Source organism: Dromiciops gliroides, chromosome 4, assembly GCF_019393635.1.
Source record: "Dromiciops gliroides isolate mDroGli1 chromosome 4, mDroGli1.pri, whole genome shotgun sequence".
Classification (NCBI taxonomy): domain Eukaryota; kingdom Metazoa; phylum Chordata; class Mammalia; order Microbiotheria; family Microbiotheriidae; genus Dromiciops; species Dromiciops gliroides.
The window spans coordinates 184838226-184865302 of NC_057864.1; the positions used below are offsets into that span (position 1 = coordinate 184838226).

General features: G+C 41.6%; 2 protein-coding genes and 5 non-coding genes across 7 annotated transcripts; 6 read left to right on the forward strand and 1 right to left on the reverse strand.

The window, feature by feature from the left end:
- Positions 1-480: 480 nt before the first annotated feature.
- TRNAC-GCA lies at positions 481-552 on the forward strand. The gene has a single exon. It is a non-coding gene; the product is annotated as a tRNA-Cys (tRNA).
- A 2855-nt stretch (positions 553-3407) lies between these two features.
- Positions 3408-3479, reverse strand: TRNAC-GCA. The gene has a single exon. It is a non-coding gene; the product is annotated as a tRNA-Cys (tRNA).
- A 3124-nt stretch (positions 3480-6603) lies between these two features.
- On the forward strand, positions 6604-6675 carry TRNAC-GCA. The gene has a single exon. It is a non-coding gene; the product is annotated as a tRNA-Cys (tRNA).
- Positions 6676-8998: 2323 nt separating this feature from the next.
- On the forward strand, positions 8999-13875 carry RPL23 (ribosomal protein L23). The gene is made up of 5 exons (XM_044005432.1): positions 8999-9102; positions 10474-10557; positions 10923-11051; positions 13530-13643; positions 13738-13875. The coding sequence occupies exons 1-5, from the start codon at positions 9090-9092 to the stop codon at positions 13818-13820; spliced, it is 423 nt and encodes a 140-aa protein (XP_043861367.1). The 5' UTR covers positions 8999-9089; the 3' UTR covers positions 13821-13875.
- On the forward strand, positions 10643-10776 carry LOC122727117. Its single transcript, XR_006353071.1, has one exon. It is a non-coding gene; the product is annotated as a small nucleolar RNA SNORA21 (small nucleolar RNA).
- On the forward strand, positions 12169-12306 carry LOC122727118. The gene has a single exon (XR_006353072.1). It is a non-coding gene; the product is annotated as a small nucleolar RNA SNORA21 (small nucleolar RNA).
- A 148-nt stretch (positions 13876-14023) lies between the features above and the next one.
- Positions 14024-19757, forward strand: C4H17orf98 (chromosome 4 C17orf98 homolog). Its single transcript, XM_044005433.1, has 3 exons — positions 14024-17309; positions 18746-18845; positions 19544-19757. Exons 1-3 carry the CDS (start codon positions 17103-17105, stop codon positions 19699-19701), a joined length of 465 nt encoding a protein of 154 aa, XP_043861368.1. The 5' UTR covers positions 14024-17102; the 3' UTR covers positions 19702-19757.
- The last annotated feature ends 7320 nt before the right edge of the window (positions 19758-27077 follow it).

The window sequence follows — 27077 nt, forward strand, 5'->3', positions numbered from 1 at the left end:
CTCGCGAGGCGCGCTCACGGAGAGGCACGGGGGCGAGCCCGGGAAGAGAGGGGAGAGGGGCCGAAGGAGGCGGGGCGCCGACCCCAAGGAATCCGGAGCAACACACACACTCACACATTCATACACCCATGTTGGACTTCCTGCGTGGATGAGGAGAGGTCCTTTCTCCCCACTCCCATAAACTGGAGCGTGCTGGGGGTTGGGGGGGGGGGGAGTGAGGGAGGTGTCTCTCCCTGACACACCCCTCTAGCAGCACCTCAACCAAACCGCAAATGCACTTTGCGCCTTATAGGACCGAGATCTCTGCCAGGTCGAGAACTTCACCCTGACCTTCAGGAACTCCCTGTGAAGCCACTTTTTCTGGGTTCAAGATAACCTCTGGCTTCCTTCTCCCGCCCACCCTATATGGCCAGCAGCTGTAGCAGGAATGATCGTCTCTCCTGGCTGAAAAGAGTTACTTCCAAAACACCAATCAGCGCTGGGGGTATAGCTCAGTGGTAGAGCATTTGACTGCAGATCAAGAGGTCCCTGGTTCAAATCCGGGTGCCCCCTTCCGTTCTTTTTCCTATTCTTCTCATTGAATAATTTATTATTCTAATTAGGATCCTGTCTCAAGAACAGTGTCTTAAAATTATGCCATAGGTTCGAAGGAAAAGAATTCAGGACGCTTTTATTGCTCCCCTAACCGTGACTGACTAAGTCTCCCTGGAAAAGGCTTTCTATTTGGCTTTTTACCTGGCGAAGGAGGCAATCAAGCATGGACTTTGCACTCTCAAAGGTTTTGAAACTACTGGGCTATCTTGCAAGCCTGCTGCAGGCCTTCAATTCCGGATTCAGAGTACCGCGTGGAGGGGGGCGGAGGTTGGGGGAGGAGAGAGCCATGCCTACATTCCCCGATTACCCGTAGCCAGAAGGGTCACGCTTCTCCACGAAATCCACAGCGAAGCCCAAACCTCGGTTCACCTCTAATTTCCACTTCCTTCCTATTCTCTTTACCCCTCTGGTTCCTTGCTTAGTAGCTGATGAGAAAGAGAAGATAAGGGCCGTGTGAAATTTCCCTTGCTCCCTATCAGGCAATAGTAGTCCCATCAGTCAACCCACACGAAGCGCCTACTGTGTGTTAGTCGCTGTGCTGAGCGCTGGAGATAAAAAGCAAGGCAAAAAAGAAAAAAGAAAAAACCGCCTCCACCCTCAGGGAGCTTCTGTGGAAGCCAAGAGGTGGAGATGAGAGAGGAAAGGGTTTCTTTAAAAATCAAACCATACAGGGAAAGTTAAAAGTGTCGTTCACACAAAGGATTATTACTTTGTGGCAATGCTTTCATGAAAAACATAACTCAGGTAAACCAAATGCAAACTCATTAAAATACTAACCCCGTTGATTAATCTTATCACTATGGTGATGGAGTGGCAATGGAAGGCTTATATGGTTATCATTATTATTATCCTGGGGAAATATAGGAGGCGGGAGAAGCAAGAGACCCTAAACAATCCACAGCCATGACTATTCTTTCTCCTACTGCATTTTTGCCCCCAAAAAAGGGAAAAAATAAGGGAAGGAGTGGAGCATGCTTCCTGGGTTAGAGGTCAACCGCGTTATTTTAAATCCAGAGCAAGACTGTCATCTCTCACCCGGCCCATGGGAATGTGATGCTGCATTCTTTCCATGCTTATTACTTTGCTTTCCACCCAAACAGCAGAAAAAAATAATAAAGCTCCTCCACATACCCTCCCATTCTATTAGGAAAAACACCCTCTCAGCCCTATAAGGAGAACCAATAAACCCAGCAGAACCATCGGGACCGATTTCTGAAATTGAAAATCAAGAGTGGCTAATTGCCTTGTTAAAAAAAACATTCATAATTCTTCCCCGTGCTTTTGCTTTCCTACTCCTCGAGATCTCCAAAGGACTTAGACTCATGGCTTCATCATTTAGGAAGCAGGAATTGTTCCTCTGAACTACCAACTCCACCCATTAAACAGGTGTTACTCTTCAACTCCCTTGACAATGTTCCTAGTGAGAATTGCAGAATTACTTTACCTGGAAACCCAGGAATGTTCCCCTCTACCTACCCTGGGTCTTTTCCCAAAGCCAGGTTTAAGGAATCCAAGCTGATCTAATTATGTGCCTCCTCCTCTAATTCTTCTGATTACAGTAAATAGCAAAAAAAAATAAGCTAGGCTACAGCAATTAACAAGCATGTAATGTGCCAGGCAACCGAGCTGGGTGGATACAAAGACAAGCAAAGAATAGTTACTCTCCCCAAGGGGCTTACATTCTACAGGGGAAACAAATTTGTTCAGTCCTGTCTGACTCTTCATGACCCCATCTGTGGTTTTCTTGGCAAAGATACTGGAATGGTTTGCCATTTCCTTCCTTCTCCAGCCCATTTTTACACCTGAGGAAACTAACACAAAGAAGGTTAAGTGACTTGCCCAGGGTTACACAGCTAGTGTCTGAGGCCAGATGCAGCCCAATGCTCTTGCCACTAGCTGCCCCCCACACACACACACACTCATATTATATCTTTATATACATAGGTTAATAAATATGTAATCATCTCCACCAAAAAGGAGATTCCATACCAATGAGTTTTGGGACAAGGGACACATAAAATTTAGATAGATAGATGGATGGACAGATAGATAGTTATAAGTATAAATCATATTTATACGAATATATATGTTCTTTCTACATCTTATATAGATAGTATATTTATTTATTTACTTATGTTGACCACAGAAGGTCAACATGCAGCCAAAGTGGGGTGTCCTGGAAAGATAGAAGAGCAGCCCCACATACTTGGTTTTGGTGAAGGAGGAGGATGAGGGAAAGATTTGTAGGTTAAATTTTTTTTTGGGGGGGGGGTGAGGCAATTGGGGTTAAGTGACTTGCCCAGGGTCACACAACTAGTAAGTTGTAGGTTAAATTTAAATATAAAACCATGCTGGGCTCTTTTTTTTTTCTATAGTAAACAGAGCACCGCCCCCACCCACACGCTATAGATCCTGCCCAGGAGCCTGGTGATAACAGCTGGGGGTCCACCCAAATGTGAATGTGGCCCTCTGCTCTGCTTTTGTACCCCCATTCTCCGGATGCTCCGTCTTTCCTGATCTCCGAAGTACAGGCGGTGGGGAATCTGGAGCAATCTCAGGACGTGACAATCAAAATTGAATGGTTATAGAATCACAAATTATCCTGTTTTTCTCGGCCTTCTCTTCAGGTCAACGAGATCATTTGTTCTATATCTGTAGACTGTCGAATTAACTCCATTGATCGGGTTTCTCGTTTGCGTTGGAACTGGCATCAGAGTCCGCGGGGGGCTGGCGGGGGAGGGAGATTTGTTTGTCTTTTAGAGGGTTGATTTAGTATTTGAAACCAGCCAAAGAAAACGCAAAAGTTATAGTGAAGGGGGCACCCGGATTTGAACCGGGGACCTCTTGATCTGCAGTCAAATGCTCTACCACTGAGCTATACCCCCTCTGCTGGTAAGGGTCACACAATCGCTTTCCAGCAACTGCAAAGTCCTTACGCGTAAGTTTCATTTCAGTCGAAAAAGATTTTCCCGCTCAAATATATCATTAGATCCCCCAATGTAGAGACAAGATTTAAAATCCCAAATAACAGATTTTGAAAACATTAACTTCATCTCCAACATGTGTAAATTGAGGATAAAAATCCCTGTTCTGTCTGACTCACAAGATTGTGTGAGAACATCTGAGATAACAAACGGTAAAGAGAATAGATGAGGTATTATTACAGTTACTGTTCTCATCAAACGGCTTCCCCAGTTTTCTTTTCTGGAATCCTGGAACCTTTCTTCCCCTGGGCACTAGCAAAATAAAGTCTTATTTTCAAAGGCTATACCAGGACTAGACAGGAATGGTTTCCTCATGCTGTCTGCCAAAGAAAACAAACCTGAGCTTCGGAGCAAGTAAAGCCTCTTAGATATATAGTTACTTTTTATCCATTTGACAGATGAAAAAATCAAGGCAAGACGTGAAGTCTTTAAGAGCTACAGGTCACCAAACTTGCATACAGGGCCCGTTTCTTTTTAAATAGCAACAAATAAATTGACTTAACCCAAATGTAGGTGAGGAAAGATTTAAATGACTTCCTCTCGATCTGAGACAAAAAGACTAACTTCATACTATATGGTCATATAGCAAGTAAGAAAATGGCTTTTAGTAACTCAGTCAGCTATTCACCTATTAGGTACTGAGCCCATACAACCTAAAAGGAAAGCAGTTGGCACTGAGAAGGATTAGAAGAAGAAGACAAAGAACGTGGACCGTGACCTCAAGGAGTTTATGATCCAGACAGACAAATAACTAACAAGACCAACCAGGGTAAGTGCCAAAGTTACAGGTAAGTACAGGTAATAACTACTAGAGGAGAGCAGAGAATAGTGGCCATCATTACTGTGTGCAAAGCACTGTGATCAAACCACCAAAGAATTATTTTATAGATTCAAAACATAATACCAAAATTCATCTGGAAGAATAAAAGGTCAAGAATATCAAGGGAATCAATAAAAAAGGGAAGGAAGTCAATCTAGTACTACCAGATTTAAAATCACATTACAAAGTGGTAATCTGGTACAGATAAGAAATAGAGTGGTTGATCAGTGTAATAGTATGAAATATACATTGAAATGACCATAGTAATCTAATATCTAAAGATCTAAGCTTTGGTGACGAGAACTCACTATTGGACAAAAACTGGTGGGAAAAACAGAACTGGCAAGAACTAGACGTAGACCAATAGTCTGGCAAGAACTAGGCTTAGACCAACATATACCAAGATAAACCCCAAATGGGTGCATGATTTAGACATAAAGGGGGATATCTTAAACAAATTAGGGAAGTATGAGGGAAAATGGCCTATCAGATCTATGGATAAGGGAAGCATTTATGACCAACCAAGAGATAGAGAGGATCATAGGAAGTAAAATGGATAGTTTTAACATTAAATTAATAATATTTTGCAAAGACAAAAATCAATGCAATCAGGAAACCAAAGAAAAGAAATTACCTTCAAGAAGGGATCAGAAACAAGACAATTCCAAAGAATTCATGATGGGAAATGTTCTCCACATCCAGAAAAAAAAAACTGTGGATTCTGAATGCAGATTGAACCATACTGTTTCTACTTTTGTTTTTGTTTTTTCTCTTTTGAGGTTTTTCCCCTTTGTTTTGATTTTTCTTTCACAACATGACTAATGCAGAAATATGTTTAATGTGATCATACATATATAAACTATATCAGATTGCTTTCTGTCTTGGGGAGAGGTGAGAGAAGGGAGGGAGGGAGAAAAATTTGGAACTCAAAATCTTATAAAAACAAATATTGAAAACTATCTTTACATGTAACTGGAAAACAATGAAATATTTTTATGATTTTTTTAAACTAAATATTCATTGGATTATAAGGGAAAGGAATAAAAAATAAAAAAGAATGTTGGTTTTCATAAATCTTTGGTAAACTTTGGGAGAGCAGTTATACTAAAATGGAAGAGTTTTAAAAAGAATGAGCAGCAAAGAAATGTCAAAGTTTTGAAGACTTACATATCTGAAGCAAGGATTAAGAAGGAAATATTAACAATAAATTTAGAGATGGACATCTAGTACAACCTTCAACCTCCTCCTTTAAGGAGGGGCTGCAGGGGACATTAGGAAAGAAAAACACAAAGAGACTCAGAGGACAGACATAACTAAGGGAGCGAGGAGGGATGAGATCACCAGGATTCATAAGTGACACCTCTTTCTCTGAGAAAATAAAGATTTGTGTAGAGAGATATTTGGAAGTAGACATGGAGATTTAATACCTGATTATTCAAATATCAGGAAAGTAAAATTTGAGGCCTTGTGCCAAAAGTGAAAGATGAGGAGGGGCGGGGTTAAAGTAATCCTGCTGTTGTGAGTAAGAAGAATTCAATGAAATAAACAAAAAGATTGTCGAAAATCAGGGAGGGTTCTGTACAAGTTGGACAATAAATTTGTAGTGGCCCAGATCAGAGTTCCCAACACTCTCTAGCTATACTTTGAAGGTATACTAAGTAATGGAGAAAATTGCAATGCCAATAAGCCAGGGTCAGGACTATACCAATGGAAATTTTTCTCAGAGAGAATTCTGGGTCTTGGACTTTCACCATTGGTGGAAACAAAGTAAAGTGAAACAGTAGGATGGAATTTAGGCTCAAAGAACTTCCCAGCTACCTTAACCCCTAATGGAAATGAAATCCAGTGTGCAAGGCAGTAAGGTGGAGATTAGAAATGAAGATCTTCCCCACAGAAGAGGACAACAATCAAATAAGGAGGTGGTACTCCCTCTACTTTCCATTTGACCTGTCTGTTGGGGACGGACTCCATTTCTTCGGTGCTAAAAACTGGATTTTATAAAGTGAACAGAACGAGGAAAACAAAATACACATTAACTAAAAAAAAAAAGTCAAATGGAAAGAGGAGCAACAACAAAAAAAACTTTAAAAATTGAATTATCTGTCCTCTGAGTCTAGGGAAATGGAACCAATTTTATTACACAAAATAAGAACGTTTTTCATTCAGACTGCCATTTAAGCAACACCAATGAGTAGAATTGTCGCAGGGGGTATAGCTCAGGGGTAGAGCATTTGACTGCAGATCAAGAGGTCCCCGGTTCAAATCCGGGTGCCCCCTAAATAAGTGTCTGTTTTAATTGCTTAAGTAATGTAAAGCCATGGAGGATTTTCGTTCCAAATGCCGATACACCAACAATCCTGAGGTATTACTTAGTCCAAGGTCAATTGATAGAAGTTTATATGACCTGTACTAGAAAAGTGTAGGTGAACACGTCAGTGTATAGTACAAACCTGACTCCTCCAACGTTTTGAGAGTGGAAATGAGCCCTGAGTTCTTGAACTGGCTACCAGTAAAGCATAATCTCTGTCAGGACCTCAGGTGGAACAGTGCTCAGGTAAAGACATATTTCCAAGTAACAAGTGACTCATGAAAATCTACTAAAGCATGGGGAAGGACTGAGCTGGAGTAGGCTGGATCTACACCACTGCGGCAATTATCCAGTCTCAAATTAATAAATGACCAGTATTCGACATGTATACAGCACAATTTTCAAAGCGATTTGCATATATTATCTCATCTGGAATAATGTAAGATATTCAATAGAACTGGAAGGGCCTAGATGACATTTCTTGGGTCTGTTCTAACTGTTCCCTCAAAAGCTGAATGTAAGCTTCTTGAGGGGAGGAATTGTTTTCCATTTTGTCTTTGTATCTCCAGCACCTAGCTTATTAAAGTCTTGTTGAGCTAAACTGAATTAATTCCTATTTCTCTTTCACCACAATACTGATTTTTAAAATCTGTCTTTTGTTTTGACACCACCTTCATTTCTGAATATTGATCTCTTCTTACCCTGCCCAAGGAGCCAGCCTGTTGTTACAGTGAGACACAAAGCTAAAGAAATTACAAAGAATAAAACAGAAACAGCAAAGAGAAAAAAAAGAAAATTCTGTAAAAAACAGTCACCCATTATATTAATAACATATTAATATAAATAATCTATTAACAAACATGAAAATTATATAAACATGATGTATTAGTTATGTCATGGGGAAAATAGAATAGGGGGTTTGGGGTAGGGGTAGGGGTAGGGGTTTGGGGTCCTTAGGAATTCCTCTTTAAAAAATTACACCCCCTTGCACACAAATCCAATAGAATAAGATAACAGTTTATTTAGGGACTGGGGAAGGGAAACCAAGAGAGAAATCTTTGTACTTCTCATGGGGAGAAAGGCATGGCACAGAGCTTGGCTCTGAGATACCAATCTCCTCCAGCAGATACGTTTATAGAGGTCTGACGGTGGTCCCAGCGTCTGACTATGGAAAGTTTTCTTATTGAGGGAGGACCATCTCCCCCCTGGTGGTGGCTGGGGGAATTGGGTGAGGGGTGGCTGCAGATCTCTCAAACCATCTCTCTCCTCCTCCCACCACAAAGGCAGCAGCCACACCTAATCTTATCTCCGCAGAGGGGGAGGAGACTTGAATGAAGGGTGGGGGTCCTGGAGCAAGCTCAGTCCTGATCAGGTTCCACTTACCTCTTTAGGTGTGTCTGTCCTTTGGTTTAGTTTCTCAAGGAGAAGGTTCTTTGATGAGAATTTCTGGGGTGCTAGGCCCTATAACAAATAAGTTTATTGAAATTATAACATTTGTATGAGTGATAAAATCATCATGTAATTTAATTTAAACTTATTAAAATAGGATCATATTATGTCATTTATGATATACCGTTTTAACAAAAATGACATAACATTTATATTAGTAAATAGTGTAAATGATGTTTATTTCAAGTAAATTATTGGTATATAATTGTATAATGTTCATATTGATTAATTAATTATTACTATAAATGTTGTATATGTTCAAATCCAGTTGATGGGTGATTGGTTTTACCGGATTATCTTTTTGTTCTCTTTGTTATTTGTTTTATTCTTTGTAATATCTTTTGTTTTATGCCTTAACTAGCATTGTGACCCTGGGCAAGTCACTTAATCTTGTTTAAATTTCTTCCTGGGCTGGAGAAAATGAGATGGAGAAGAAAATGGCAAACCGCTCTGGTATCTTTGCCGAGAAAACCCCAAAAAGGGTTACGATGAGTCGGAGACGACTGAAAACGATTGAACAACAATATATACAACATTCCACACCTTTTTTTTTTTTTGATGAGGCAATTGGGGTTAAGTGACTTGCCCAGGGTCACACAGCTAGTAAGTGTTAAGTGTCTGAGGCCGGATTTGAACTCAGGTACTCCTGACTCCAGGGCCGGTGCTCTATCCACATCCACACCTTCAAATAAGAAAAGGAAGGTCGCGCTACGCGAAAGGACTGCCTCCGAACTGCAGTTTCCCCACCAAGGCTTCAGAGGGTGCCAAAGTGCACCGCCAGCGGGTTTTCCTAGTCATGTGACATGGGAGCACGCCTCCGGAGTAAAGGAACAGGCCCCAGGTCACGTGACAAAAGGGGCGAGGCGGAGCTTCTCCGTTCATATCCCGACGTCCCTCGCGTTTCCTCCCTCTTTCGTCCTTTCCGGGAGCCAAGATGTCTAAGCGAGGTGAGTTTCATGAGCTGGGGAATCCGACGCCATCCGTCGCTCTCGGGTCTTGGGCCTGCCGGAGAGCCGCCGGATGGGAAAGCGAAGGCTTTTAGCTCTCTTGGGGCGCAATTGGGAAAGGCCTGGCCCTGAGAGAGGGCGGTGGAAAGGCCCCGGAGGTCGGAGCACGGCGGGATGATGGAAGGGCTCAGCTGGTTCCTGACGCTAGTGACACATGAGCTCGGGCTCTGGCCCACTCGGAATCTTCTCAAGGGTTGGCTTTGGGGGCCTGGGTTGCAGGCGAGCCAAGCCCGCCTGCCTTAACCGCCGGAGCGGGGAGTCTGGAAAGGCGACCAAGGGGGAGGCGCCGTAGGAGAAAGCTTGGAGTGTCTGGGCTTCTGCTCGGGGAACGAGCTGTGTGTAAGAGGGAAGTTGGGTGGGGCGGGAATCATGCAACTGCCCTCTTAGGGGATTTATTGTTTTGGGGAGGAGGGTGTTATGTCGCTTCTTCATGCACGACCACCGTATCGCTCTGGACCATTGCAGTCCCAAGTTCTCTTTCTCTGCTTCCTATCTTTAACACTTTCCAGTTGATCCTTCACACAGATGTTAAATTGAGGTCCCTAAAAGCACGGGCCTAACTTTATTTCTCCACTGATCAAAAGACTGATGTGATTTACTGTTGGCCCAGAATAAAGGCCCCTTACTTCTCTATACCTACTCTACTGTCTCACTTGAAATTTCCTGTATTCTTCATGTGGTTCTCTGGCTGGAATGTACTGTCTCCTTGAGTGAACTTCTTAAAATCCGTAGCTTCCTTCCAGGCTCAATTCAAGTACCACCTCCAACATGAGGCCTTTTCAATTTAGTTGTCAGTTTACGTGTTTTTTCCCTCAGAATATAAATTGGAGGACTGGAACTGTTATTTTTTTTCTTTATGTCTTTAATACCTATCACAGGTCTGGTTTAATAAATGCTCGGTAAATTAGTAAATTGAATAGGGCTTCTGTTTATAGAAGCCTGAGGTTTTCTTATGTATAGTGTATTTTCAGTGCCAAGCTTGCATAGGAGATGTGGGCATCCCAGGCAGGAATTAGATCTGTTTGGTGTAATGTTTTTACAAGATCAGTTGTCTACAGCTGAAGGGACCCTAGGGGCATCTGCTCAAACCCCTCATTTACAGCCAAGGCTAAGGCCATACTAAGGAAAATCTATTCGCAAATGTGAAAGTGAGTTATCTGTAGAAATGAGATGGGTTCCTGAGTTCCTTTCTGACCTAAAAGTCTCTGATTCTAACTAAGCCTAAAACCAAAAGCAGTTTTCTGATAAGTACAGGCCTAGTTAGGAGAAAGGCTTTCTGAACCCTGGGTTTACTCTGTTTATCTTTCTTAGGACGAGGTGGGTCTTCTGGAGCCAAGTTCAGAATTTCATTGGGTCTCCCAGTGGGAGCTGTTATCAATTGTGCTGATAATACAGGTGAGTATTCCCCTGTTGGATTGAACCATAATCTTGGTAAATGCCCAAAGCATTGAGAAGCATTTGACTGTCCAGCTGTACCTCCTCCCTTCAAAAAGCACTCAGTGGGCCTTCTTGTAGTGACCCATAGAGCCGTCATGAAAGGGTAAAGAAAATGACACTACTTTTGGGTGAAGTGGCAGCTTGTGCTGTTTGGCTTCAATCAGTGGTGTAACAAATACGTCTAGCCATATAGGTGTGTTATTCAGTGTTAACTTCATGAAGCAGCTGAATGGTAAGAATAAATGTCTTGTGGAGGTTCGTTGCCATTTATGGCAACCCCGCTCCCCAAAAAAACCAAACTGCTATACCCCTTTTCCTTATAGGTGCCAAGAACCTGTACATCATCTCTGTGAAGGGAATTAAGGGAAGATTGAATAGGCTTCCTGCAGCTGGTGTGGGTGACATGGTAATGGCCACAGTCAAAAAGGGGAAACCAGAGCTCCGGAAGAAGGGTGAGTAGAGGAAAAAGAATCTTCCCTTCATTCTCTCTCTTTTTTTTTTTTTTTTTTTTTTTTTTGGTGAGGCAATTGGGGTTAAGTGACTTGCCCAGGGTCACACAGCTAGCAAGTGTCAAGACCAGATTTGAACTCAGGTCCTCCTGAATCCAGGGCCAGTGCTCTATCCACTGCATCATCTAGCTGCCCCCCTTCATTCTCTTGATGAGAATTGAAAGGCCTACTCTATATATGGTTTGGCAAAAATTTTCAAGTGTATCAAGATAACTATGGCCCTGGAGTGTTAGGCTTCAGTGTCTACTCCGAAGGTGCTTGCCTTGGTGGACTGCACCCCTCTGGTAATGTCCACATTCAAGATGGGAAATTTAAGCTCTGAAAGAATGGATACAGGAGAAAAAGAAGCCTCTCATCACATTTCTGTTGAGCAATATAAAGATTCTGCTGATTATGATCTCAGTAATAATTAGTGGGTTCTGAAAGAGGCTAAATTGTTTGACTGCATCATAAGGAATTTTATTTAAACCAACTCCGTGTTCCCCAGGCGGGTGCCAGGTATTTGCTTCAGTTTTTTAAAAGGCATGAAGCCATGAAGTGTTAAGATTTTTGCTTCCCTAAAGGAATGGGTTTTAGTTGTGGCCTTTCCACAACCCACCTAGGTTCTTTTGACTTCACTCTGAACCTGTTCATAATGTTTGTTTGGCAGGGCAATGAGGGTTAAGTGATTTGCCCAGGGTCACACAGCTAAGCTAGTAAGTGTCAAGTGTCTGAGGTCAAATTTGAACTAGGGTCCTCCTGAATCCAGGGCTGGTGCTTTATCCACTATGCCACTTAGCTGCCCCCTGTTCATAATATGAATGACAGTATCTGTCCCTCAATTATATATATCATAGGATTCTGGTCTAGGAGAGCACTTTGTAGACATCTTGAAGTAGTAATGAGTTATACATAAAATTAGGGTTTCTGAGATCCATTCTACACGCCTGTTTCATACATGTAGGAATAACGAGTTTTATCTGATTTTGGAGATTAGGGTACTTTCCAAACCTTGTCTCCCAGAATGTCTGGATATTTATTACTCATTCCTACTTGGGTCAAGGTCTTATGGTGAGCCATATTCCTTTCAAAAGCACTTTATGGGTCTCTATTCTGTGGCCTGGGAAGTCGTCCAGAAAGGGCAGAATACAACAACCATCACTTTTGGGTGAGGTGACAGTTGAATGTGCTGTTGGTCTCAATCAGTGGTGTGACAAGTCTATAGACTTCAAAAATCAGTGTATTAGAGCATGGTTTGGCAAAACTTCCTCTACTGGCCCAAGTTAAGAGTGTTTTTTCCATTTAAAGTTTTGTTGTATTTTAAAGTAAAAATCATTCTTAGCTGCTGAGACAGATTTGATCCTCAGGCTGTAGTTTGCCAATCTGTCACTCCTGTTTGAAACCTTCCCTGGCTGTTCTAGTCCAAGGCTTCTTAAACTTTTTCCACTCGAGAAGTTTTTCACCCAAGAAATTTTTACTTGACCCTGGGTATATAGGTATATAAAGTAGTTACACATAACCTTTTACTGTTGCCAAGTTTCTTGCGACCCCCTACACCCACCCACATAAACTTTGTTCTAGTTAAGTTTTCTCTATTTTGTATCCCAGACTAGTATACTTGTATTTCCATATTCATGGTGTGTACTTTAGTTTCAAGGATTGATAGCCTTTATTGGCTCATTAATTTCTTTGGCACATTGGTGAAACCTATAGATCCCTTCTCAGAATGCTAGTTTTAAATACTTAAAATGCATGTGTTTGTACACCAAATGTATTAAAATATCACATTCTGAGGGAATGATCTTGGACCCCCAACGAAAAACCTTTCTCTAGATCTTTCCCTAGGTATATTATTGTTAGCATCTCAGAGGTAGGAACTCTGTTCTTAGGAGTTTAAGAAAATTGTTTTGTAGTTTTTCCTCAATGGAAAGAATATTTGAGACAGTATTCCCTCTACTTGAGTTCAGATAGTTTTGAAGGAAAGCTCTTATGTGTTTTAAAAATTGAGTAGTCTTAAGTCAGAAGAGATTTGTTCAGTTTACAGGTTTTGAGAACCAACAACCAAGCAGCATGGGGTAAAGGAAACCACTGCATTTGGAGTCAGGATCAGGTTTCAAAACCTGACTCTTTTAACTTAGGACCTACCTGTGTGTGGCTTTGGGGAAGTCACTTCACCCTTATGGGTCCTCTTTTGGGAAAGGAGAGGGGTTGGACTTGGATCATTTCTTAATGTCCTTTACAATTACAGGTTTCTGATCTATGAATGGTATTTATTGCTAAAGATAAGACATGTTGAGACTCCCAGGATCTTTAAAGATTGCTTGTAATCTGTGGTTGAGGAAACTAGGAGACCAGGGAGGAGAATGTGCCTATTTCCTCCCTTGTTCTGTAATACTTTCTATTAGAGATGCGATTGTCCTTGACCTTGTTTTTCCTCTATAGTTCATCCAGCAGTGGTAATAAGGCAACGGAAGTCATATCGGAGAAAAGATGGTGTGTTCCTATACTTTGAAGACAATGCAGGGGTTATAGTAAACAATAAAGGCGAGATGAAAGGTAGGGATTTTGGTTTCTTCTGTGGTTGGGTGGATAGTTCCTTTGATGGAACATCTGTTCAGCTTTTGCTTTTTTCCCCTCTTCTCTTATGTAGGTTCAGCCATCACAGGACCTGTTGCTAAGGAGTGTGCTGACTTGTGGCCTAGGATTGCATCTAATGCTGGAAGCATTGCTTGATTCTCTCCTAAAGCCCACTTGTAAAATCACCTCATGAAAATGCCAACTGATTTGCTTTCTTGCTTGCTTTGTGTCTTTCTTTTTCCTTGATTTTTTTCAAAACCATTGAAATCTGAAAACTTAGCCTGTATTTCTTCTACAGTTTGGGGTTGTTGACCCACCTGTGGTAAGCAATTTCTATTATCCAAAAGTAGGACCATCCACTTGCTGTTGATTCAAATCCACTCCAGTGTGTCAATGATATATTAGAGCATTGACCTTTGGTTAGACTGATGAACAAATATGATCTGATACATAATCTTAGGGGCAGATAGATGGTGCACTGGGCCTGGAGTTGGGAAGATTCTTGAGTTCAAATCTGGTTTCAGACATTTACTAGCTGTAGGACTCTGGGTAAGTCACTTAACACCCTGTTTGTCTCAGTTATCTCATCTATAAAATGAGTTGGAGAAGGAAATAGCAAACCACTCCAGTACCTGCCAATAAAAAACAAGAACTGAATAAGTAATCTTAGGTCAGTGCTCTATACCACATGCTCTCTTCCCTGTTGCTTTCCTGGGATTGGTGATTTGATAGATTGAGGGGTTTTTTTTGTGTGTTAATGCAGCCCATATTAGAGTAGAGAGTAGTTCCTTTGTGTATAGAGTAGTTGGATACCAGCTAGAAATACTGACTGTAGCTAATTTGTGAAAGACTGGGGGTTTTAGGTGAGTCTGGGTTGTTTGGGAGAGATGTTTTTCAGGCATTGGGAAATACTATAAATGGATGGACTCTGGGGGCTCAGGGGAGAGTTAGAGCTATTTTCAATTTATCCTGTGTATAGCTTATTCCCCCTGTTTTGTGAGCTCCTGGAAGGCAGGGACTGTCTTTTACCTTTGTATCCCTTAGTCAAGTGCCCAGCACATAGTGGGTACTTAATAAATTTTTATTGAATAGCCATACTGTTCCTCAGGTGACGGACAAGCCTTGAAACACCCCAAAACCAGCAGAAATTAATGTGATGTGGGCTTAATATTTAATATAATCTAAATTGATATCCTTTGATGGGGGAAAGCTTACAACCACAGAAGTAACAGAATCTTTCTTCCCTCGTTAAAAAGGAAGAGAGGAAAGAACAAAGATTCATACTTATCCATTTTTTCACACATCTCTTAATGGGAAGTCGAAAAGTAAGATTTCAGAAGGTAGAAGTGCAGAAAAGTGCATTGTAAACCTGGGGGACAGACAACCTTTGCAAAGGTCCAGAGGTGAAAGATGGGATGCCAAGTAATGGGGTCAAACTAGTTTGGCCTTGAAATATTTGTGTTTGTGAAGAATAATGAAATAAAACAAAGCCAGAAGGGTTTTTAAGGGCCAGGCAGTGTAGTTTTGTATTAGAGAAAAAAATTCATGAAAGTTACTTATCAGGATACTGATGAAGTCAAATCTGTGCTTTAAGATTATTTTGACAATTTAAGATGAAAAGAATGAAAGTACCAAATCAAGTGGAGGAATGTGAGATGTTCATAGAATTTGGTCATTAGGAGGGTTAAGGGAAGGGAAGAACTCAAGAATGATGGAGATTGTAAATGTGTTACTGGAATAATGGTGACTTTTTAGACTTTTTTTTAGTGAGGCCATTGGGGTTAAGTGACTTGCCCAGGGTCACACAGCTAGTAAATAAGTGTTAAGTGTCTGAGGCTGGATTTGAACTTAGGTACTCCTGACTCCAGGGCCGGTGCTCTATCCACTGTGACACCTAGCTGCCCCTAGACATTTCTTTTGATTCCATAATATATCCATTTAGAGATAATCTAACGGGCATTTAGCTATCATTCTCTGATGTGGAAATGGAGTTAAGGAGAGATGAGGATAATGGTTATTGAACCTATTAGAGGGTGATGAGATCACAAAGACAGAATGTAGAGAGGAAAAAGGGCCTAAGACAGGAGGTGGGATATATGATAATCCAGCAAAGGACACTGAAGGCCAGACAACATGAGAGAAATCAGTGTCAAGAAAATGGGTAGACAATTCTGGAGGGGTGGTTGAGTCAATAAAAATAAAGGAGGATGAGGACGGTAAAGGCCAACAAGATTAGACACTGAGAAACTGATAACCTTGGAAGAAGTGGTTCCTATGTTTAGGTTCTGGACACATAAGAACAAATCCCAAACAATCCCTATTTAAGAACTTTAAAAGTAGCAGTGAATGTAGAGTCCAGCATTTTCTAGGAGTTTGGCTGTGAAAGGAAAGAAACCCTTGAAGGGATGACAGTATGGTCAAGTGTAAGGCTTTTGCAATGGGAAAGACCTGGGCATTTCTCATTAACTCCACATCTACCTTCTAAAACAAGGCCATCTTGCTATTTCTTGTCTTTCCATCTGGCCTTCCTCTTCAAAACATCCACACCTGAATTCTGCCCATTCTTGATCCTGTCTACCATACCACATTTTTTGACAACATACGAAGGACATAATGGGTGTGATCAGGCACTGTCCAGGTAGGAAATACCTTAATAGAGATAACCTAAGAAAAAGGAAGTCTGCGTTTGAAGAGTTTCCCAGGGACCTTGGTCTCTGGGCTTTACATTAAAGTGTAAGCCTTTATGGCAGGAGCTGTTCAATTGGCCATTGTGCACTTGGCACTGAGTAGCTTATAAATGCATATTAAATTGACGATGTAGGATGAAAAGAACTAGCCATGCTATGGCAGCTCCAGTCAGAGTTGTATGGGACCATCTGCGGTTTACCCCCTGATTTTATAGAGGAGGAAACACCCAGGATTATAACCCATTTCATCTCTGTCAGCACTGATTTGATTTGCAGATAAAAATGAGTAGCTTCAGCAAGAATCTAGATACATCCAAAAAACTTTCTTTGGAAGAGAGGGGAAAACTTCCAGTAGAAATCTGGGAGTCCTTAGAGGGTGCTTTTCTATTTCAGCTTCCCCAGAGAGCAGAGTTAATCAGTTTGTTTAGGTTTACAGTAAAGAGAGTCCAGGTTTTATTACGTCCAGAAAGGGCAGAATTCGTAGACCAAGATTTAAATGGAGCGTCCCTAATAGGTTTGCCTCTGGCCTTTTGTAGGTCTTCAGACTGCCCTTCAGTAAGCTGTGGCTGAGAGCCTTACAGCTTTCTAGAACCTCGGAATTTGGGTGCCTGGGCTGGGTGGTTCAGAAATGGTTTGTGGCGCCTGGGGCTTGGAATCACGTAACAATGTGGGCGGGGCCTGAAAGGCCTGGAACTGTTCAGGGTCCTGGCAAAGGGAATTCCACTGGGGCCCAGGTGCTGGGCCCGCTGAGATGGTGCGGCTGTCGGAGCGCTCCCTGCGGCAGGAAAAGGAGTTCATCCTAGATGGGGTGGCGTTGAGCTCCATGGCCAGCTCCTATGAACGCACCTTGCCCAAGCTCTGGTCGGCTATACCTCCTTATAACGCACAGCTGGACGTCCACGCCCGCTCCTACTTCCAATCTCCCGTGGTTCAGTCCGTGTTGCGAAAGACGGACCAGGTGAGAGGGTGCAGAGATCGAAGAGAGGCAGAAAGGCCTCCTTGAGGGTCCTCTTTCCCTTGCTGTTCCCAAAAAAGACCCCACCCTCTCTGCCCCTCAGAAGCGGCCCAGGATGAAGTAACATCCTATAGTTCAATTTCCCACAACAAAACATCCATGCACCTCCCCCTCCCCCAGCCTCTCTAATTCCTTAGATGGGTGACAGGAAAACCCAATCCTATCTTATAAATCTCTCGTTCTTCTCCCACCACCACAAAAATAAAAACTTGTAACTGGGTGGGGAATTGTGAGGGCAGGAAGAGGGAATTTAAGAAAAACGATCTAGAAATCCCTCAATTTCGGAAATTCCTATTTCGGATGCTGAAGGGTTAACCAGAAGAGGTGGCACATATCTTTTACTCTCGAATTAAGCTTTCCAATCATTTGCTAGGCCCTTTATGACGTCATGGTCCTGCCCTCCCAGGGGGTTGGCCAAAGACAGTCTCCAGACAGTGGAGACATGTGATGTCAGGAGGCAGGACAAAGGAAAAGTAGCGTCTGGGTTCTATCGCCTCCACCTTGTGACGTCATAATTGTAGCTCTAGTTCTAGGTAGCCTAAGGGAAAAGGGTGGGGAGGGGAGGTTGAACTTCATGAAGATGGGAGAATGGGGAAATTCCCAGTTATTCTGCATTATTCCAGGAACTGATGGGTGAAAGGGAAATTCACAACTGTCTTGACTCTTAGTTACATCTCAAGAAAACCATACATCCCAAGTAGGTCCACAGTGGCTGATCTTTCTAAATTCTATTCCATGCCATTGCTTGCCATATTTGTGTGTGTACATTTCTTTGGGGAGGGGGAAGGATGAGAAGTTTCATTTTTGAACCCATATTATTGTTTAGTCGTGTCTGACTCTTCCTGACAGTATGGTCCACGAGGTTTTCTTGGCAAAGATATTGGAAACATTTGCCATTTCCTTCTCCAGTGGATTAAGGCAAACAGGTTAAGTGACTTGCCCAGAGTCACGCAGCTAGTAAGTATCTAGGGCTCAATTTGAACTTAGTTCTTTCTGACTCCAGGCCCAGAACTATACTTCTATCCAATGAGTCATCCACCTGCCTCTTTTGAATCCATAGATACATCTTTATATGTTTCTCAATATGTGTGCATGTGTTTATAGATATGTTTATAAATATATATGCACATGCAGGTGTGTACACACACACACACACACACACGGCCCTTATGTCACAATGCTATCTATGGTTTGGAAAATACTGTGGCCTGCCTTAAGCTCTCTGCAAGAACCTGGTTGCCCAATAAATGTGTCCAAACCCTAGTGGCCCCTGCTCTGCCCTCTTCAAACCACTGGGAGATAGGAGCAATCAGTGTTGTCACTGAAGAAGTGACAACTTCTATACTTTCTTTCCACCCCTCCACCCCCTAACTCCTCAGACACATGGTGGGACAAGTCAAGATGGCTGGATAGTAGATTACTTCCACATCTTTGGGCCAGGACAGAGGTATCTGAACAGGAGAAATTGGGCGGGGGCAGGTAAGAGCCTCTTCACTTTCCCAAAAGAGGGAGGGGGAGTGGCACTGGGCAGGGGGAATTGAAGCCTAAAGGAAACAAGTGGGGCTGTGGGGGAAGGGGAATGGTGTAATAGGGTCATGGCTGAAACCTAAACATTTAGGGCCCCACCTGGAAAATTGTGCTACTTCCTACCTATTTAGTATCCTTCCCCATGAGGGAGTTTCACAAGCAGCAGCACTGGAAATGACATCCTTCCAGAGAACAGAGCTTCCATTTGTCAAGGGAAGCTCTTCTCCCTTCTTTCAGGTTAATCTATGGGTTCCTTTGACCAAAGGTCAAGCTGATCCAGTGACAACTCAACAAAGAAGAAATGTATAATTACCTCCATTAAAGGAATGAGACTCATTTGCCTGCTCCTTAGGAATGCTTAAGATACACCAGTCCCCTTGCATTTGTTTAATTTTCCCCTTTCTCTCTTGCCACACCTCCAGCAATCTCTAGCATTTGGAGATTGGACTCTATGATCCTCAGGCCTTAATGCTTCATTCCAAAAGCTTGGAATATTTTAAAAACACTCTCCATCTGTCCCTAATTCTGAGCACTCAAGCATACCTCTGCTCGCTTCCCATTCTGTCTTTATTGAGGTTGTGTGCAGGAGGGAGAGGATGAGGTACTGGCTGAATTGGGAAAGTTAACTATCCTCTCTTTGCCTTCCAAAGGGCACTCCCTTCAGCAGGTGACCGGCCATGACAGCTACAATGCAGATCTTAGAACAATCAGGGGTTACAATGGGCGATTTGGCTATCGTCGAAATACCCCTGCCCTTCGTCAGCGCACATCAGTTTTTGGAGAAGTCACCGCATTTCCACTATTCTAGCACAGCCTGACCTCACTGGTCTCCTCTTCTCTTCATTCGTTACCCTCTTTCCCATTATATACGTTTAAATAAAATTTGATTTTGATTCTACTTTATTTTTTAGCAACCTGAGGCTCCAAATGTTTTGATGTTGTGTTTTCCCCCCTAGATAAGCAAGTCAAGCAAGTCAAATTTCCTGACCTTCTCTAAGATGGTGGAGAGGGAGAGAGTGGAAGGATGATGAAGGACTCGAACACTTTCTCTATGTACTTTCTCAGGCTTAGAAACCAAACTCTTGCCCCTGGGTTGACAAGGACTCCCTGCTCATGGGGTGACAGTGACTAATCATTCTCCTTGTTCATCAAGGACAAGACAGGCACTAAGAAGGGCCTCAAGTTTGCCCTAAGAAGGGCTTCTTTTTTTTTTTTTTTTTGCGGGGCAATGGGGGTTAAGTGACTTGCCCAGGGTCACACAGCTAGTAAGTGTCAAGTGTCCGAGGCCACATTTGAACTCAGGTCCTCCTGAATCCAAGGCTGGTGCTTTACCACTGCGCCATCTAGCTGCCCCCAGAAGGGCTTCTTAAAGATAAGTGTGCCTGAGGAGAGAAATGTGAAACTCCTCCTTTCCTGGGAACTGGCTTTCCCTTCAGCAGGCTAGTCTGAATTCACAGGTTCATACATTTAGAGCTGAAAGGAAACTTAGAAGGTCATCTGGTCCAATTCTTTCATTTTACAAATGAGGAATGAGCTAAGAGGTTGTGGCTGCCCAAGCTCTTCAGTAGCAGAGCTCAAATTCAAATCCAGTATTCTGTACGTATGTCGGGAGGCAGTGGGTTAGTCCATGAATTGTGTCATCCTGATAGTTCTATTCAGTCAGAAAGTAGAAGGTTATTACAATTCATTTTTATGAAGTGTAGGCTTTCTGCATTACAGGATGGGACTGGTTTCCTTTTCAGCCTTTGGGTTGTAGTTTCTAGGGTGTGTCAAGTATGCAATCAAAAAGCAAATAGGACCAAGTATTTCTCCAACTGACCCAAGCTGTATTGCCCTGGTGTCTTTTGTTTGATGAAAAGTGAATATAGAAAGAAAGGAGGAGCTTAGCGCACAGAAACCAGTATGGGTGGAACCTATTAGGAGTGAGTCACTACAAATAGACAGGGAAGAGAAGCTGACCTAGGGTGTGTGGGGGTATAGCTCAGGGGTAGAGCATTTGACTGCAGATCAAGAGGTCCCTGGTTCAAATCCGGGTGCCCCCTTCCTTACATTTTCTATTGTTAAATTACCCAGATGTATTTAAATGTTCTTTCTCACTGAGAAGTCAGGAATCCCCCAACTTCTGACCACTGCCAAGCAGTGCATGTAGTCCCTGTGAGAATTTCCTTTGGAAATTGTTCAGGGCTGTATTGCAACTTCTGTTGTGAAGTCCAGCGAATGATTTGATGTTAACCACTGCAGAGTTAAGATGTCCAAAACAGAGCTCATCAGGGGTGGCTAGGTGGCGCCGTGGATAAAGCACCGGCCCTGGATTGAGGAGTACTTGGGTTCAAATCCGGCCTCAGACACTTGACACTTACTAGCTATATGACCCTGGGCAAGTCACTTAACCCCCATTGTCCCACAAAAAAACCCAGAGCTCATTATCTTTTCCCCAAACCCAGCGGTCTTTCAGACTTCCCTATCTCTATTTGTTGATTTTTTTTTTTTGGTGGGGCAATGGGGGTTAAGTGACTTGCCCAGGGTCACACAGCTAGTAAGTGTCAAGTGTCTGAGGCCGGATTTGAACTCAGGTCCTCCTGAATCCAGGGCTGGTGCTTTATCCACTGTGCCACCTAGCTGCCCTTCCCTATCTCTATTGAGGGCATCATTGACCCTTCTGTTTTGCAGGTTCACAATCTCAGTGTCACACTCAACTCTTCACTCTCACTCCATGTATCCAAACAGTTGCCAAAGCTAGTCATTTCTATTTCCACACCATCATTCAGCCTACATCCCTATCCACTCATTTGGGGCCACCTTCCTAGTTTAGACCCATGTCTTCTCTAAGTGGGACTATTGCAATAGCTTTCCATTTGTTCTCCCTGTCTCTCCTTGTAGTGATTTTCCTAAAAGGCAGTTTGGGGCAAGTCACAGCTCCCCCTCCTACCACTCAATTATTCTCCCGTAGGGGCTTTCAGTCTATTCCACAAGCTCCTTTTCTGATGTTAAGTGGAGCTTTCTATACCTTGCAAAAGGTGTAAAACTTTGACTGGACTCATTTGCACCAAGTAAAGAAAGTGAGGCTTTGAGTAACTAAATTGCATATGAAAAGGCCTGTCTGAATTTGTCCCCAGGGACCTTGATTGCCTCTTTACGTTCTCTATAGCATAAACAACAAATCTGGCCCCTAGGGAATAGATTTGCTTCTGTATCTTTTCTTTAGCTTAAACCAACCCCTAATCATTAGAGTTTTTTAATGATTATTGGGCAAATTACAGTTGCCTAAATATGGTCTCACCTGAAAAAAAAAATGAAGATTTGTGAAATGTACTAGATAGTCATAATTAGGATGCACTGGGGGCAACAAAGTGGTGCAGTGGATAAAGCACTGGCCCTGGATTCAGGAGAACCTGAGTTCAAATGCGACCTCAGACACTTGACACTTACTAGCTGTGTGACCCTGGGTGAGTCCTTTAACCCTCGTTGCCCCACACGATACAAACAAACAACCAAAATAATTAGGCTGAGCTTGATATGGGCTGGAATTTGGGGTCAAATTGTTTGTCCCAAAAGAATTACGAGACTCAGTTTCCCAAGTTTTATTGCAATACTGTGAGTGAACCACAGGGAGAGAACCAGAAGAGTGGAAAGGTATCTTTCAAATAAGGAAAGGAAAGACAGTTATATTTATAGTATAGATAAATTGATTTATCAGTCTCATTATAATCTCCACCTTAGGGATGTAGAGGGGAGGGCCTGTCCTCATTTTAATATTCTCCACCTTGGGGTGTTTCTGGGGAGGGTTTATCCTAATTTGGAGTTCCTGGGGTCCTAAATCAACCTCCGAGGCAGGTACCTTTTTCAGTGGAAGTGTATTTTGGGGGTTTACATTTCATAAGGTGAATCTGGGGACAAATTTGGCCTTTTCTACGCATGTCTCTGATTCCCATGTTAGTTTCAAAATATCTCCATTTATCATTAGAATTTCTATACCCTCGTCATTTCCTTTACAGGTCTCCATGGCCTAGGTCCCACTGTTCCCGTTATAGGTACTGATTTATGTGGGTACCAGAACCTAGCACAAGTTATCCATTAACTGGGGTCTGACTCCCTTTTAGAGCTAATATCTGAATTAGAGCTTGGGTCTTGGGTTTTTCTATTAACCCCTTTTCACCTCCTACATCAAGCTGTCTCACCCAATTGACCCTCAAAAGTACTCAAAAGGAAAGATCTTTAAGTCCCTGGGGAAAGAGAATTGTAAATGATTAAGCCAAATCATAAAGTTCTCTCAGCTCTCTGTAAATATTCATCCATTTTATTTAGATTATTAGATTATTGGCACAGAGTTGAACAAAACAGTTTCTAATAATTTCTTTTATTTCTTGATTGGTTGTGCATTCATCTTTTTTTATTTTTGATGCTGGTAATTTGTTTTTCTTCATTATTTAAACTGTTAGCTAATGGCTTATCTATTTTATTGTCTTCCCCCCTCCAAAAAAAAATCACAACCCTAGTTCTATTTATTAATTCAATGGGTTTTCTTGCTCTCAATTTTGTTAATATCTCCTTTGGTTTTCAGGATTTCTATTCTGGTGTTTGAGATTTTAAAATTTATTGATTTCCTAGTTTTTTAAGTTGCCTAATTCATTGATCTGCTCTATCTCTTCTTTAATTGATGAAAGCATTTAGAGATACACATTTTCCCCTAAGTCCTACTTTGGCTGAATCCTCACAATATTGCTATATTGTCTTATTGTTATTATCTTTTTTTTTTTTTTTAGTGAGGCAATTGGGGTTAAGTGACTTGCCCAGGGTCACACAGCTAGTAAGTGTTAAGTGTTTTTGAGGCCGCATTTGAACTCAGGTACTCCTGACTCCAGGGCCTTTGCTCTACTCACTGCGCCACCTAGCTGCCCCTGTTATTATCTTTAATTAAATTATTTATTGTTTCTATGATTTGTTCTTTGACCCACCCATTCCACTTTTTAGTATTACTTAGCTTCCAATCAATTTTCATTCTTTTCTTCAAAGGTCTTTTAGTGAATATAATTTTTGTTGCATTATGGTCATAAAAGATATATTATTCTGCTTTTCTAGATTTGTGAGGTGTTTCATTTTTTGTGAAAGTGCCATGCACAGCTGAGAAATAGGTATTGCTTTATAATATTCTATTCAATATTCTCCAGTTCCATCATATCTGATTTTTCTAAAATTCTATTCAACACTTTCTTTTTTGTTTGTTTTTTGGTTTTGGTTAGATTTATTTAGATCTGAAAGGAGTAAATTGAAATATTACACTGTTATACTTTTATTATCTCTCCCCGTATCTCATTTAGTTTTTCCTTTAAGAGTTTAAATACTATGCCATTTGGTGCACATATGTTTAGTATTCATTGTCTATGTGATGGAGGAGGCAAAAGGGATTAAAAGATAAACTGATGCCTGAGTCCTTATCAATAGTACCTAAAAGGAGAAACTAAGATATGTATTCTTTTTTTTTTTTTAGTGAGGCAATTGGGGTTAAGTGACTTGCCCAGGGTCACACAGCTAGTAAGTGTTAAGTGTTTGAGGCCAGATTTGAACTCAGGTACTCCTGACTCCAGGGCTGGTGCTCTATCCACTGCACCACCTAACTGCCCCAGGTATGTATTCTTACAGTAACCAAGAGGTTTTGTCCCTGTCAACCCTCACCATCAACAGAGACAGTAACTAGGGACCATTAACCATTAATAGCTATTAATATTCCTAGATGACAGGACACCTAGAAACCAGCTCTTAAGTAAAGAGATATCATAAACACAGAGACCCTCTGGGTCTGACAAGTTCAAGCATATTTTTAGGTACATTCACAGAGAAGGCTCAATATGTCCTTAGGTTCACCTTATGATATGTATAACACCTCCAAGAAAAAAGGTACCCACCTCTGAGGTTGTCTTAGGACCCCAGGACATCCAAATTAGGATAAGACCTCCCGTGAACCTCCCACAAGGAGATTATGATAATGAGGAGATAACTAATTTTTTCTTACTATAAATATAATTATTTTCCTCTCTCTATTTGAGACATCTACAAGCCTGGTGGTCTCCCTGTGATCACTCACAGTATTGCAGTAAAACTTGGGAAACTGAGTCACTGAGTTTTGTAATTCTTTGTCATGCCTCACGATCAATCTGATCAATTAAACCCACCTCCCACATCATATGGAACCTTTTAGCAAAATGCAATTTCCATTTTATCTCTTTTAATTAGGTATATTTTTGCTGTTGCTTTATCTGAAATCGTGATTATTACCTCTTTTTTACTTCTGCTGAAACATAATAGATTCTGCTTTATCTCCTTATTTTAACTCTTTCTGTAGTTTTCTGCTTCAAGTGTGCTTGTTGTAAACAATATATTATTGGATTCTGGTTTCTTATCCATTATACTATCCTCTTTCATTGTATGGATAAATACATCCCATTCACATTCACAGTTATGACTGCTAACTATATTTTTGTCTATTCTATGGTCTTATATTTTTCTTTCTCTTTTCCTCCAACTTTTCTTTAAGAGATTGTTTTGCTTCCAACTAATTCTATCCTTAATCTGCTCTCTCTCTCTCATTCCAACTTTCCCTTAGCTCCTTTCCTTCCCGTTTCTGCTTTGTTGAAATGTATTTCTGTATGCAACTCTGCGTGTGTATGTGTATTTTTTTCTCTTTTGACAAGTTCAGATGAGAATGTCACCTGGTCCCTTCTACTCCCTCATCCTTGTAGTATAGACTTCTACTTTTATACTACATTTATGTTAGATAATTTCCCCCATTTTCCAATATATTCCTCTTCCTCACCTTTTCCATGCTTCTTTTAAGATCATCGAAATATAACAGAATCAATCCCAAGTCTTCTGTCAAATTAGAATCCCTCTGTGAACCCTGGTGATGATGAAGTTCTGAGGGGCTACATTTATTTTCTCTTCATATAAGAATGTAAACATTATAACCTATTTAGTCCCTTTTTATTGTATGTCCACTTCACATTTTATGCTTCTCTTGACTCCTTTGTAGGTCAAAATTTATACTTAGCTCTGGTCTTTTCATCAGGAATACTTGGAAGTCCTCAATTTTGTTAAAGGTTCATTTTTCCCCCTTATAGGATTTACTCAGTTTTGCAGGGTAACTTAATTTTAGCTACAAGCTTAGCTCTTTTGCCTTCTGGAATATCATATATCATAGTCCAAGCTCTTTGCTTCTTTATAATGGTGGCCAATAAAGCCTTAGTGATCCTAATTGTGGCTCCTCAGTGCTTGAATTCTTTGTTTCTTTTTTTTCCTGGGCAATGGGGGTTAAGTGACTTGCCCAGGGTCACACAGCTAGTAAATCAAGTGTCTGAGGCCGGATTTGAACTCAGGTACTCCTGAATCCAAGGCCAGTGCTTTATCCACTGTGCCACCTAGCCACCCCTGAATTCTTTGTTTCTAACTGCTTCAAGTATGTTCTTTGACCTGGGAGTTCTGGGTTACTATAATACTCCCAGAAATTTTCATTTTGAGGTTTCTTTCAGGAAGTGACAGGTAGACTTTTTCTATTTCTACTTTGCCCTTTAGGTCTGGTTATTGTTCTCTTTATGATTTCTACCAAGCTCTTTATTTGGTCTTGGCTTTCAGGTAGTCCAATGATCCTTAAATTATCTCTTTTTGATCTGCTTTCCAGGTCAATTGTTTTTGCTGTGAGATATCTCACATATTCTTCTATTTTTTTTTTCATTTTTCATTTTTTTAATTTTAGTGAGGCAATTGGGGTTAAGTGACTTGCCCAGGGTCTCACAGCTAGTAAGTGTCAAGTGTCTGAGGCTGGATTTGAACTCAGGTCTTCCTGAATCCAGGGCCTAGCTGCCCCCTAAAAGCAATTTTTTAAAAAGTATTTTATTATTTTCCAGTTACATGTAGAGATAGTTTTCAACAATTTTTTTTTTGGTGAGGCAATTGGGGTTAAGTGACTTTCCCAGGGTCACACAGCTAGTAAGTGTCAAGTGTCTGAGGCCGGATTTGAACTCAGGTCCTCCTGACTCCAGGGCCGGTGCTTTATCTACTGCGCCACCTAGCTGTCTCCTTGTCATATCTTCTAGCACAATAGCATTCCATCACAATAATACACCACAGCTTGTTTGGCCATTTCCCAACTGATGGACATTCCCTCAATTCCCAGTTCTTTGCCACCACAAA

Bases quoted from the DNA above. Each gene is read 5' to 3' on its own strand.
- RPL23 (XM_044005432.1), top strand. The intron at 10,558-10,922 runs GTGAGTATTCCC...TTTTCCTTATAG, and splicing joins CAATTGTGCTGATAATACAG to GTGCCAAGAACCTGTACATC. The intron at 13,644-13,737 runs GTAGGGATTTTG...TCTCTTATGTAG, and splicing joins CAATAAAGGCGAGATGAAAG to GTTCAGCCATCACAGGACCT.
- C4H17orf98 (XM_044005433.1), top strand. From the start codon at position 17,103: ATGGTGCGGCTGTCGGAGCGCTCCCTGCGGCAGGAAAAGGAGTTCATC. The intron at 17,310-18,745 runs GTGAGAGGGTGC...CTAACTCCTCAG, and splicing joins TGTTGCGAAAGACGGACCAG to ACACATGGTGGGACAAGTCA. The intron at 18,846-19,543 runs GTAAGAGCCTCT...TGCCTTCCAAAG, and splicing joins GAGAAATTGGGCGGGGGCAG to GGCACTCCCTTCAGCAGGTG.